The sequence below is a fragment of the Fringilla coelebs genome (genome assembly GCF_963513975.1).
Source record: "Fringilla coelebs genome assembly, chromosome: 2".
In the NCBI taxonomy this organism is placed as follows: domain Eukaryota; kingdom Metazoa; phylum Chordata; class Aves; order Passeriformes; family Fringillidae; genus Fringilla; species Fringilla coelebs.
In genome coordinates this window covers 26,882,379-26,895,221 of record NC_140029.1, presented here as the reverse complement: position 1 = coordinate 26,895,221, position 12,843 = coordinate 26,882,379, and the positions used below count along the sequence as shown (strand labels likewise).

The following is a 12,843-nucleotide window of genomic DNA, read 5'->3' as shown; positions in this document are numbered from 1 at the left end:
ATACAAAACAGACTGATTCCCTTGTAAAGATATCGGGGTATACTATAGCATCAGGGAATTCCAAAAAGGGTTGGAAGAGACCTCTAAAACCATGAAGTCCAACTGTCAACTCAGCACTACCGCTGTAAACCCCAAAGCATCTTTTTATTGATAGCATAATCCCAGCAATCTCATGAGATTGTAAGGATTGCAAGGGTTCCTGTTCTTCTTGGCTGATCTCACAGAAGATCAGCTGGTGATTTTGGGAGCGTCACAGTTGTTGCCACTTGTGCCAGGATCATGAAAAACATGTTGCAGTATGATCTAGACTAGATGAGCAGTTTGTACATGCCTTCTCACTTCTGCTTTTTCCTCTCCTTTCATTTTTTCTTACTTAATTAGTTCTTTTAGCCTTTAAATTTATGTGCCTCTTGGGGAGTGGGTGGAAGTTCTCAGCTAACTCACATACGAGACAAATGCAGATACTGGTAACTGTGAATCATTTTCTGGTTTACATTTTTTAGTATATAAAAGCTCCAAATTGTACATTAAAGAAATAAGCAAAGTGGGAAAAAAAATGTTTCTAATTAGTAAATGAAGAAGTCCTTGAGTACATTCACTATCAACCACTGACATTTGGTAATGCTTCCAGCAGATGAGGTGATGTTTGGTTCAGTTCCTTTAATGACAGTGAAACAATTTTAGATTCCAAATGAAGAACTGTAGAGGTTCAGTGAAGCTGTAGATAAAATGTGTGACATGCTGTATCTTTACATATAGGAATAGCTTCAAGCCAGTTCTTACCGAATTTTATGGTAAGAGTTGTTCTGCTAATTTGAAATATGACATTTGTAATTGCCTGCAAAGAGAGGATGGTGACAGAAGATGTGAAAAGCAGAGTGGATGCCACTGGAGTGACTGGGGAGTCACAAAAATCAGCAGCTGTCAAGCTAATTAATTTAATAGAGGAGCTAACATACTTGCTAAGTGCCTGACCTCATCATGAGATAATTACAAACTACCCCATATTAGTTTGTGGGGGACACAGCTGAAATGTGTTTTCTTTCTTCAGGGAGAGAAGTCAGTGTGATGACAGTGTCATGTTTAGCCAAGAATTAAATGTCTCCTGCCAGATACCGGTGTCAGGGCTCTTGTCCCCAGGTACCATCCTCACCAAGAAATTGCCTGGCTGAGTGGCTGCAGAAAAGCACCCTGCACATTTTCTGAGGGGTTGTGTAAATCCCCCAGAAATCCTTCCCCAGGCTTTTTGGGACAGTAAAGACCAAGCTGTGGGCGCTGTGTGGGGCAGGAGCCACACTGATGGGATGGAGGCAGAGCTGTCCCTGCAGCCAGGGGTGCTGCCCTGCCTGTGGGCTGAGCAGGGCTGGCAGCTGCTGGAGGCACAGATAATATGGCACGAGTGGAGGAGAGAGCATCATGCACTGCTGCCACAGGAATGGACCTGGAGCAGGCCAGTGATCATAATTCTGGTGCCTGTCTCCCAAAGTGAAACAGTGCAGTGCTGATACTGCCCCAAAGCAGAAGGATTTACCCATGGATAAACAGCAGCAGGAGGAGGAAGGAGCTTTTAGACTCTTGACTTCATATTTTACACCTTTGAGATCTGGGACCTTGCCTGGTTTGCTGGGGGGCTGTTGGTTTCTCCTTTCTCTGCTGTGCTTTCTTATCTCTTGCTTTCACCCTTTGACTCTCTTCTGCTTGACATGTAGTGTCACACACCTCTAAATGCCATTTAATCTGTATGGCTGAGTGATATGACTGTAAATATGTTCCTATATTTTATCCCCTCCTACATTTCTCCATTTTTCTTTCTCTCTGGCATGGTTTTTGATTTAGGAAATCCTGTTTAAGAATTTCTTTTTACTGTCTCCTATTGTAAAACATGTAGCCACACATTTCATTTTGAGCACGGACTTGTGTGTGTACTTTGCAGCCTCACTTTCTGTGAAACACAAACCCAACAATCTTCAGATGTCACAGTCCAGGCTTTAATGCAGTTGTGAGCTTTAGTCTGCACTTCAGTATGCACAGAATCAAGCCCTTAGTTTTGGCTAGATCTTAACCAGAGGATATCTTAACTTTGGATACTGGAGAGAACTTCATATGGCTTGTGAGAAAATAGCAATTTTACTATTTAACTTTCAGCAGATGGAAAAACAATGAGTATTTAAAAGCAAAAGATATGTAAAAGCACCAGCAGTGTTCTCATCTCCTGAGCAGAAGTTACATACTTTCACTGAAGTACAGTGGCATTTTCAAAACCAATATTTCTACCTAGGTATTTTCTCTGGTGTTAATCCTTCCTAAAATATTTTGCAATGAGCATTGAACCAGCATTGAAAACACAAACAAGCGAACCTCGGGGAGGACTTTTAATGTGGTTATTTGTGTGTAATTCAGCTGGATGAAGTGGCACGTAGGAAATGATGATAGTAGAGAATGCACTTGCCTTCTGTTTGTTTTGCATTTCCAAAAACAGTCATCATTTTGTCTTATTTTCAGTGTTCAGTTTAGTCCTGCTCTGAGGACACAGTCTGGTCAGCAAAAATAATAACTTACCTGCACTGCTAAATGTCAGGGCTGAAAGTTAAGCAATCACAAGGTTGGTATTTGGTTTTAACCCTGCAGCTGGCTGTAGGTCTGTCCCTTTTCAGTGCTGTCCACTTGCTCTTCAGCAAACAGTGGACAGGCTGGCTATGTGCTATGAGCTATCCAGAGCATGAATCCAAAACACAAAGCTGACTGCCCTTATGCCTCAGCACATGGGAACACTTAGCTATGAGAACTGTCCTCCTGAATGTCCCTAAGCCATGGTGGCAGGCAGCAAATAGCTTCTCCTTGCCACAAGAGTAGGGAATTGGAGCAGGATGGTAACTACTGAAATGCTTCCTCTTTTGGTTTATATGTGATGGCGGTGCACCAGCAATTAAGCTTTGACTATAAGAAGCAGGAGCTTAAACAGCCAGAGGGCATTGTAAAGTAGGCAGAATGTAATTTCCTAAACTGGAATCTGTTGAGAATTCCCATGGGGATTAACCCCTTCTCTTATGGAAGTTTTCGCTGATTTCAGTTTGCTTGTATTAAAGATCAGATGCAGCTAAGAACTCAGAATTTTTTTTTTTATTTATGTGTTATTACTTGCTATACAATCTAATAAAAATTTAGGGGGCCCTGAATTCTGGTGGCTCTGTAAGTAGCAGTGTTTCTTCACAGTATGGGCACTGCTGCAGCCAGTTTTTCCCAATTCCCATTTGCCCTGTGTCTGCCCAGTGTCTGTGCCAGGAGCAGGGAGATGCTCTGTGCCAGCTCCTTGTGGCACTCCACACCCTGGAGCATTAGGGCAGTGGTGACCATGACACTGAGGTGTCTGAGTTTTTGGCTACACAGCATGTGTAGCTCAGCCAGCTGGGCTGAGGCTGCCACAACCTGTGGGCTTATGTTCCCACACACTGAATGGGCTTCACAGCCATCCAATACTCAAAGAAATCTGTTTGAGACTGGCTGGTGTGTCTCCATGGAATGCAGTCTGTAGATGTAGGTGCTACTTTAAACAAGCAAGCTGCAGACAAATAAATTTGTGTGCTGTAGGATGTGGCACAGGGCAACACACCAGGTGGAAACTGTTGTAGCAATATAAACCAGATTGTACTGGAATTCACAAGAGAAGAAAAAAGGTTCATGACAGGAGGAAAGTCTGTGAATCTTTCCTACTATCAAATTCACTTAATCTTGATTACTGAAGACTGCAACCCAAAGGGAGTGCCCAGGTACAAACCTGCTCAACCCTGTCCTCCTTTATGTTACAGCCACAGAGCAAGAGCTCAGAATGGCTGATAAGAGCAATCTTGGGACTGCTAGTCAGAATACAGAGAGAAAGATGCTCAGGACCTGGCCTACTAGCAGGGAGAGGGCAGGACATGTCTAAACATCCTCTGAAATAAATAATTGGTTTGTACAGCAGCCCACTGATGGAAGCAGCTTCTGGGTGTCTCAGGGAACAGAGCTGTACAGATGAAGAGTGAGTAGGTGGAGTATCTGTCATAGAGTGGGAAGAAGATTATGAAATAGTGGAGGTGTGTTCCTTTCTTCTTTACAGAAGGATTGGGATTGTCTTTACTACAGCCACAGAACACCCCACTGATAGCATGACCCATGTCCCAGGGCAGCAGAATCTTGGCTGCTGGTCAGTCTGGTGCATCAGCTTTGGGCTTCACCTTTCCTCCCTCCACAGAAGCTTTGTAGTGCTTCTCTGTGCAGCCTGGTCATAATCAAAATGATGAAATCTTTTTGAAATTTCAGTGGTAATAGGATCTTCCTAGAAGTAGCTTTTCAGAGACATGGAGGGAAAACTTGCAGATGCTTTTAGAAGAGAAAAGTTATTGCCTATTACACATTTTTATTACCCTCTCAAAAATTCCATTCCATGTTGTGCTTTTTGAAGAGGATGATATTGAAAGACTGGGTCTGGGAGGCTTCTGCATTATCTTACTCTGATCCAACAAAAGACATCTTGTTTGTCCTTCCAGCTTTTCCTTTCACATGCAGTTGCAATAGGAAGTTTCTCATTAATAACTCATTATTGCATTTACATTTTGCATAAAGCAACCTACAAAAGTCATGTATTTAATCCACTCACATTTTTCTGCAGCTGTTTTGAAGTAGGTGGACTGTCTTCACCATTAAGGTTAATCACAGACTGCTTTCTAGAGTAGATTTACATATCAAGGTGGAATGTAAGTTAAAAGGTGAACAAAGAGGTTTGGGGACTGAAAGTATTTCTTTATCTTGGGGATTTCACTGGGGTCTGTCCTGTACCTGCAATTGCAGATACTAAGTTCTATTCATACTTAATAACACAATTTGGAATTTTACTTTTTCAGATCTCTGTTGAGGAACTTGAAAGAAATTTGATTATAAAGGTCAACAGAGATGCAGTTATGAAAATTGCTGTCTCAGGAAACCTGTTTACACTAGAGAAGGGAGTGTATCAGCTGAATTTGACAGTAGGAGGCATTCCTTTCAAAACAAAGGACCTTATTCTACCAGTAAGTACAGCATGATAACTTGTGTTCCTTTGCATGCCTGAAGGGCTTGAGTTCATCTTCTCTTGGGATAATGTAGGTCCTTCCTGAGAGCTGTTCAAGCTGCCCTGAAACAGGTGGAATTATCACCTTCTGGACAGAGCTTTCTGCCCATTGACTATAGCAGGAGCCTAAGCCAGTAGCAATGTTGAGTCTCCAGATTTTTTGATTGGTAAGTTTGGGTGAGATGTATCCCACTGCAGAGTTAGGGCACAGCAAAACTGGAGCACATAACAAAATTCACAGTGGTCATGCTGGCTTGGAGTGGCCTGGGGAGGGGTCAGTGGGCACACTGCTCTGTGAGAGTGCCACTGTGCCTACTGAGTCTGGAACCAACGCTGGGCACTCTTTGTGCTGTGACCAAAGTTTGTTCTTCACGTGTTACAAATCACAATTTGCTGCATGTGTTTGCTGTGTCAGTATAGTGAGACCCAAGGAAAAACAGAAGCTTATTTTTCTTTATTTCCTCCTAATTGAAGTAGACACAGCAAATGAATAAAAGTTAAGACAGTCCTTGGATAAGATTGGATGATTGCTGTGTTTGTGGAATAGCTGCTGCTCAGGCTGGTTTGAATGTCCACCACAAGCAGAGTTGGCACGTTGAAATCCAATTTTGCATCTCTTTAGTCCTAAATTAGGTGACAAGCTTGTGGCTCTGTGACTGAGAGTGCAGCAGCTGAGCCTCACAGCTCCTGTGCCTCACAAGAAGTCATTCAGGGCCACTGCTTGTCAGAAACAGTAAGCCCAGGGTGTAGTCAGAATCTAGGATTGACAGCCAGAAACTCCTCAGGTTTTTATCCTGGCTCAGACACTTAATTCTCTCTCTCCTTCACTTAACTGGGGGTAGTGGTGCTGATTTAAAGACTTTGCAAGGAGCCTTCTCTTTACGCACTGACTCACATTTTAATGCTGACATTAGGTACAGGATAGCCTAAGTAGAAGCTGGAAGGAATGAGGTGTGTACAGAGTGGTGTGCCAGTCTTGTGGTGCAGGGCACCCCTCCCTGAGTCAGAACCCAAAAACTTATACCATGATCAGCTCCAAGGTCTGTCTTGTGTGTCCTGCAGGCTGCTTGCAAAGACAAAAAGGATTGGGATTTTCAGCCTTAAATTAGCCTCCAGCATTTGCAATGCTGAATTATGGAGCTTTGGCTCCAGAGCTCTAGAAATAAGTTGTACTAATGATGGGCAACACATAGAGGAGCTTAGAGAACCAATACCACCAAACCAGCACCTGCACTAGCTAGTGCCTTTCTGGCCTATGGAGACAAGCTGAGCTCAGGGGAGTTCCCTGGGGAAATACTGACCACTCGTTTGGGGTCGCAGGATTGGGGTTGCTGCCTCTTGGTTTGCATGTGCATAACATGTCAAATTTCTACTGTTTGGTATGGTAATATAACTCAGTATTCCTTTGCACACGATTCCTCTTCACTGCACAATCATTTGAGGCATAAGATGCTGCTTTATCTTCCCAGATAAACCCTCGGCTGGATGGTTGCATGCGGGCATGGAACTGGCTGAATGGGGAGGACACCTCTATCCAAGAGACCATAAAGATGAATGAAAAGATGCAGTGCTTTGCTGTAGCAGGACGAGGCTCTTTCTATCCTGGCCGAGGTTTTGCTGTGTTCAATCTTACTTACAGTAAGTAGGCTGGGGTTTTTTATTTCTGACCTGTTGTCCTGATGTTAACCATACCTGGTTAATAAACAGTGTTAAAACTTAGGTGTATGCCAGACCCACTGTTGATTGATGCAGAAAAGATTAAACTTGTGGTTCTTGGTAAAGGAAGGCCTACAAATCATAGTTCAAGCCAGTGCAAATATGCCCAGCAGGGATTAGTTTCTTTCTGTGTAGCTCCAGTAATACATTTCACAGCCAGACTGGCTCCAGCTCATCCTCAGCCTTAGAGGCTTTAAATCTCTCTGTCAGCAGCTTAGGTGCTTCTAGTCCTTTACCATTGTTTCCTGCTCAACAGGGAGACCTGAAAGCCATACTGCTGTATCTTGGGATTATGATAGACAGAAAAATTAATATTGTCTATTGTCTTGGATTCACTTTTAATCATGGGATGTCATTACTTACACTTGGGACAAATGCAGTAAGCATATCTCTAATAGAAGCCAGTGAAATTGGCATACAGTAATAACAAGTTTCAAATCAAACTTGGACATCTCTGAGTCCATACTAACATAGCACTCAGAAAAGCGGCTTTTATTGTTCTTGATTATTGTGTTTGCTTATCTGTGTAATCAGCTATCAGTATTTCTGAACCCACACAAATGCTGGCCATCTATTTTGGTATGGTGTGTGTGTAAGTTCTGCTCTGCAGGAGCCATCTGTTTAGTGTTATGTGGATTTTTCTGCTGTGCCATGGTAATTTAGGGAGTACTGTCATATTTATGGATTTAAAAGTTGCAAAGACAAGGCAGCATCTAAAATGCAGGTGAAGTGCAGATAAGGCCTCAGCACCTGCCTTTTTTTCAAACAATCATTCTCTTTTTTTTCTCTTTTTTTTTTTTTCTTTGCAGTGGTAAACTCTATAAAGAATGGACTATTGTATTTCAAGGTGTGGTGAACTAGCAAAGCTAATAGCCCTGTCAAGGGAGGTTGCAGGAGCAGGTTGATAGCTTTTAAATTATTAGGGCACTGGGGCAGCAAGTAAATACCAGAAAATTTAATTCAGGGTTCAACAGGTGCAATAAAACATGCCACACTTGTGAGAGATCAGTGATCAGGAAGAGTTTGAGTAGGGGATGAGTGTAGTATGCTTATACAGTTTTTGAGTTTTATACAGGCTTTCATAGAAATGTTTCCTACATGTCAAATTTCAACTCATATTTCTCAGTGATCTTTGGACAGACTGGTTCAAAAACTGGTTTTCAATTGACCTATCTTTGAATTGACCATTCTTTGAATGTGTCAGATTGGCAGCCATGGGAATCTGACTAACTCATTGTGATAAAAAGCTTAATGTTATCCTTTGACATTCTGAAAAGCAGCAGAATGCATAAGGTAGCAAGAGGAAACTGATGCCATTTTCTTGTCCAATTTTATGTTCAGGCGCTTTGGAATTATTTTTTTTTTTTAATTAAAATAAATGTGGCAGTCCCTCCAGATGCTTATCTGCCTATGCTCTTCTCCAGGAAGAATTGAACAGCTTACCCATTTGACACATTGTCCAATGAATTTCTTTTTCTGCAGTGCAACCTTCTTCTGGAAATGAAACCAAGACAAATTGGGAAATTGAAGTAAATGCTGTCATTCAACCAGCAACAGATACTGGTGTGCTGTTTGCCCTAGTTACAGAAGAAGCATCTGTCCCTTTATCGCTGTCTCTGATTGACTATCACTCCACAAAGAAACTGAAGCAACAGGTACAAACATTTTTTTTTGTAGAGAAGTTTCCTTGCTCTTTCCTGGTAACTGGAATTCAATTTCAAAAACAGTTGTCGGGTTTGCTGCCTGCCTCATTGTTTGTCCCACCTATTCAGAGCACAGTCTGAAACAACAGTGCTTGCCTGAAGTTCTGCCTCTTCCAGGTGTTTGTCAGATGCTCACAGGGAGCTTTTTGCAAATGTGGCCTAGGTAAAAGAACTGCTCTCTTGAATGCAGGCTTTTTTTTTTTTTTTTTTTTCCTGGCACAGTGCCATAAAGCAGGGATTTCCATTCTTGCTTATCAGTAACTGTCCCAAAGTAGCCAAGAGACAGGCTTTAGGTGTGGGAAAGCTACTGGGAAAAGCCAGTCATGGTGGAGTGTTGAAGCTACTATTTAAAGGCATTCATAACAAAGGGATAAATTCTGGCATTCCACAAGGGTGAACCAGGAAGGATTTCACTAAATCCCATGAGCCAATTCTCATTTATAGTACAGCAGCTCCAGTTGGTTTGTCCCCAGTGCAATATAATGACTTCTGCAAGACCCACTAAGAACTCTCTCTGAGAAAACACAGTTTCAAGAATTAGTCCCACTGGTTCATTGTTTTTTCATCTATGCAAATGAGCTTAGAACACAATCAGCAATAGCAATAAGCCTAATTCTCTGGATGCTCTGCAAAATATTTGTAATAAAGGGCACATTGGGTTCATCTTGGTACTGGGTAATTGTAGCTAGGTATTTTTCTGCTCATTGCCTGTTTTTCTTTCTTTCCCTTGCTGTTCAGTTTATCATCGTGGCCTTGGAGAACACAGTTGTGTCCAGACTGGCAATAAATCTCTGTGATAAAAAGGAACACTCTGTAGACATCCTCCTCAAGAAAGATCACTTATCCCTGAGGGTAGATGGGGTAGCAGGAGAGAGTGAACTGAGCATCTCTGAGTTGGAGGACAGTCTGTCCATCCTGGAGAGCTCTTTGCAGTCAACGAAGACATACGTGGGAGGATTGCCAGGTGAGCCTCCAGTTTTGTACCCTGGGCCACAGACTTCCAACTAGCTTTGCTGAGCTGGGAGTCAGGAAAACTGTTTCTGTTCAAGCTGTGAGAGTCCTTCTCTGTTTCTGCTTGAGCAGGCTTTGTCTGCAATGCAGGAACATAGTGGATCTGGGGTTGCACTTTCCTTGAATGATTATGTCCTGAGGGCTGCTGGAGGCAAAAATAGAAAGAGAAGGTCTTGCTTGTTCAACAATAATTTAATCTGAAGGATTGCTGTAAACTGGGTTAATATCTTAAACCTGGTAAAATCCATAGGAGCTGGGCTACAGGTTCCTGCAGTCCTTAATTATGTAATGAATCTGTGGGAGCACTCCTTGAGGGGAGTACTAGGGCCTCAAGATGCTTTGCCTGAAACTTGGGAAGCCCAGTGTGGGGATTCTCCCTGGCTGATGCCCTCTTTGAAGTGATCACAGCATGACACAGTTAACTGACTGCCTCCCAGCAAGGGGCATGTAAGGCACAACCAAGGGGTTAACACCATCTATAGTGTCTCTCTGGCTTCTCAGCAGCAACAGGGTTTCTTCTGGAAGGTCAGTCTGCTCCTCTCTTCTGAACCTGTAAGATCAAACTTTCATCTGAATCATGAATTTTGGCCAAGTTTGGGAGTTTGTTTCTTGTTCTGCCTGAACAGGTTTATCAGTCCCTTCTGCTGAGGAATGCTATTAAACGCACTTATGTCTCTGGTGCACATGATGCCAGCAGCTAAGCAAAACCTTGCCCTTACTTGCCCAAGCAAGGGAGAGGTGCAAATGTTGGCCTCTTGTGAGGTGCTGAAGCAGTCAGGCTGGAACAGGGTGGCTGAGGTGCCACATGTTCTAGGACACGTGGTGTGGCTGTCCTCACCAGGGGCAAGAGTTTACAGAGGATTTATGTTGATGATACAAATGGCTCCAGTCACACCTGAAAGGGGGAGGCCACATCCTCTGGGACATTCACACAGTGGCAGGAACAAGGCTGAAATCCCAAACATGACATTTTCTACTCTCTGATTAAATTATCTAAGCTGGCCATTGCACAGTCAAGAGAGGTTGCCTGCTTTCTTTTAAGCTGCTCTCAGATGCACAATGGAGGCTTCCACAGCTCAGAAAATCATCCCATTCTGTCAGTGCCCCAGGTTCTCTGTGGTTTGCTCAGACTACCTGTGCTGGGAGCAGCCCTGGTTTTAACTTGCCAGAGCTAAGGGTGAGCTATATGGCTGTGGCAGCCCAGGCTCAGCTGGCTGCTGTAGGTTTAGCTGCTATCCCCTCTTTGATCTGTTGTGCTTAGCAACGGGAATTTCTGCCAGCACTCTGCTTTTGCCATTGAGAGGAACCCGGCACTTGCATGAGAAACACTGTCATCTGCCAAATAAATAAACATTTCAGCACTTCAGTTGGATTAATCACTCTGGGTTAAGTAACAATACCAAATGGTCAGATCTGAGTGACTTTGGCTCATTCAGATTTTGAAAACATTACGTAGTTTTTAGTTTTTCCGTGCTTCCATACCCTGTGGAAAAAACAGTATAGTGGTCAAACTTCACGTCTTTATTCCATTTGCCACAAAGAAAGAAAGAAAGAATTCTGGATCCAAATATGTATTGTCTGATCCTAAACACAGCTAGTGTTGCAGATGTGGAAGAAATACTACTTAGAGCTTCAACAGATAAGAGGGAACATGTAGACATTAATTACATTTTCTATAGGGTTTTCAGCTCTGGTAAATTCTTAATTATGTAATTTATGTGATGCATAGGTGATTTTTCAGAAAATATGCATTCACCAAGGTGAAGAAACCTTTAAACTAGGCTTCCAAATCTTTACATGACCACATTTTGGACAGATCCATTTCTAGTCATAACAGAAAATGAAATATTTCACATAATTTACAATACAATTAAAAAAGTTAATTTCCTTTTACTCTCTTAAAAATCCATCTGAAAGCCCACACTGTCTTTCAGTCAGCCCTGTGGCACATGTGATAGCAATCTGCTTGATTCCTTAGACAAGCCTTCAAGTTGTTAAGTCACAACTTCAACTCTTCTGACTCAAAATTTAGTTTACATTCATGTGAGATATTACGACAGAAATGCTGCATTCCTTTAAGCAGACTTTGCAGATAAACTTTGGTAAATGGGGAGGAATGGGAAATAGATAACATCACTAAATAAAGCAACTACTGAGCAATGGTAGCTCTCCCCCAGGAAGCTGAAGAGGTTTATAGTATTTCTTTGTGGCTTACAGATCTCCCACAAATGTTCTCTCTCCCACTCAGTCCTAGATTCTGTCTGAGCTGTGTCTGAGCACATCAGCCCTGCATATCTCCAGGCAGAACACTTTAAATTTCATATAATCTTGGGTCAACAGGACAACCTATTGTTCAAGTTGTCCTTGCTCCGATGTAAAGATAAGTGATTTATTTAGCTACCTGAATCACGGCGAAGTTAAATATTCTTTGAGGCATTCATTATTTTCCATTGCACAACCAGTTTGATTGGGTCAGCTTTGGGTTGTAAATAAACTAAAAACCTTTGGGGAAAGGTAGAGGACAGAGCTCATGTAGATTTTCTTGTCGCTATGTTATTGTGTTGGGTTTTTGTTTGTTTACAGTCAGTGTGTATATGATATTACAGAAGTTAGTAGTAAGATTGACTAATTTCCTCTAGTCTATTGGATTGTACTTAGTGTCTTCTTCCTTGCCATCTGTTTTCTGTCTCTGGTAAACTGATTAAAAGAACAGTGGATCTCCACAGTAAAAATTAGTCTCATTAGTCTGACCAATTCAACTGATGCATTCCAGCACCTTGCTGATGAAGGCCAGCAACCTTCCTGTAGTCATACACAGCAAAACCATGGTTAAGATGAGTCCAGCAAATAGTAGAGGCAGCACATGGGAAGTGCTTTCCTGTCATAAAGTTCTTCCTGTAATCTTTTGGAAGCTATTTTGAAGAGAAAGAGCATTCGAGGGAGGTCTAACATCGCTACCAGTAACAAAGCAGAGGGTTTGGAGATGGAGGGGCGAAAACATGGAGCTGTGTGAACACATTGTGCCACTGCAGTGAAGCCTTGCTGCTGTGCAGCACAAGGTTTCATCCAGGAGGCCTTGCAGGGGCACAGAGCAGCTGAGGAAGGGTTCAGCCTGGGAGAAGGGCTTTTGTGCACCAGAACAGATGGTGTTTTCCTCACTCTGGGATTGTGCTCTTGCCTTCTGGCGAGGGGGCAGGGGGAGGTAGAAACGCCAGCATGGAAAGAGGTGAGCATGAACTCTTTGAAGTGATAGCCATCTGAGCCTAGGCAGGGCAGGTATTTGTTTAAAGGCAGCTGTCAGAGATATTTATCTCCCCTTTCCGACAG

At 42.6% G+C, this 12,843-nt stretch overlaps 1 protein-coding gene across 2 annotated transcripts in view; it reads left to right on the top strand.

Moving 5' to 3' along the window:
- Positions 1-12,843, top strand: part of GAS6 (growth arrest specific 6) — a 39,866-nt gene that overhangs the window by 26,483 nt on the left and 540 nt on the right. The window contains exons 11-14 of one of the 2 annotated variants that reach the window (XM_084226113.1): positions 4,881-5,045; positions 6,556-6,724; positions 8,285-8,457; positions 9,244-9,469. In XM_084226113.1, the coding sequence (XP_084082239.1) occupies positions 4,881-5,045; positions 6,556-6,724; positions 8,285-8,457; positions 9,244-9,469 (733 nt within the window). The remainder of the gene's footprint in view (positions 1-4,880; positions 5,046-6,555; positions 6,725-8,284; positions 8,458-9,243; positions 9,470-12,843) is intronic. The other variant, XM_084226114.1, reaches the window with a different exon arrangement.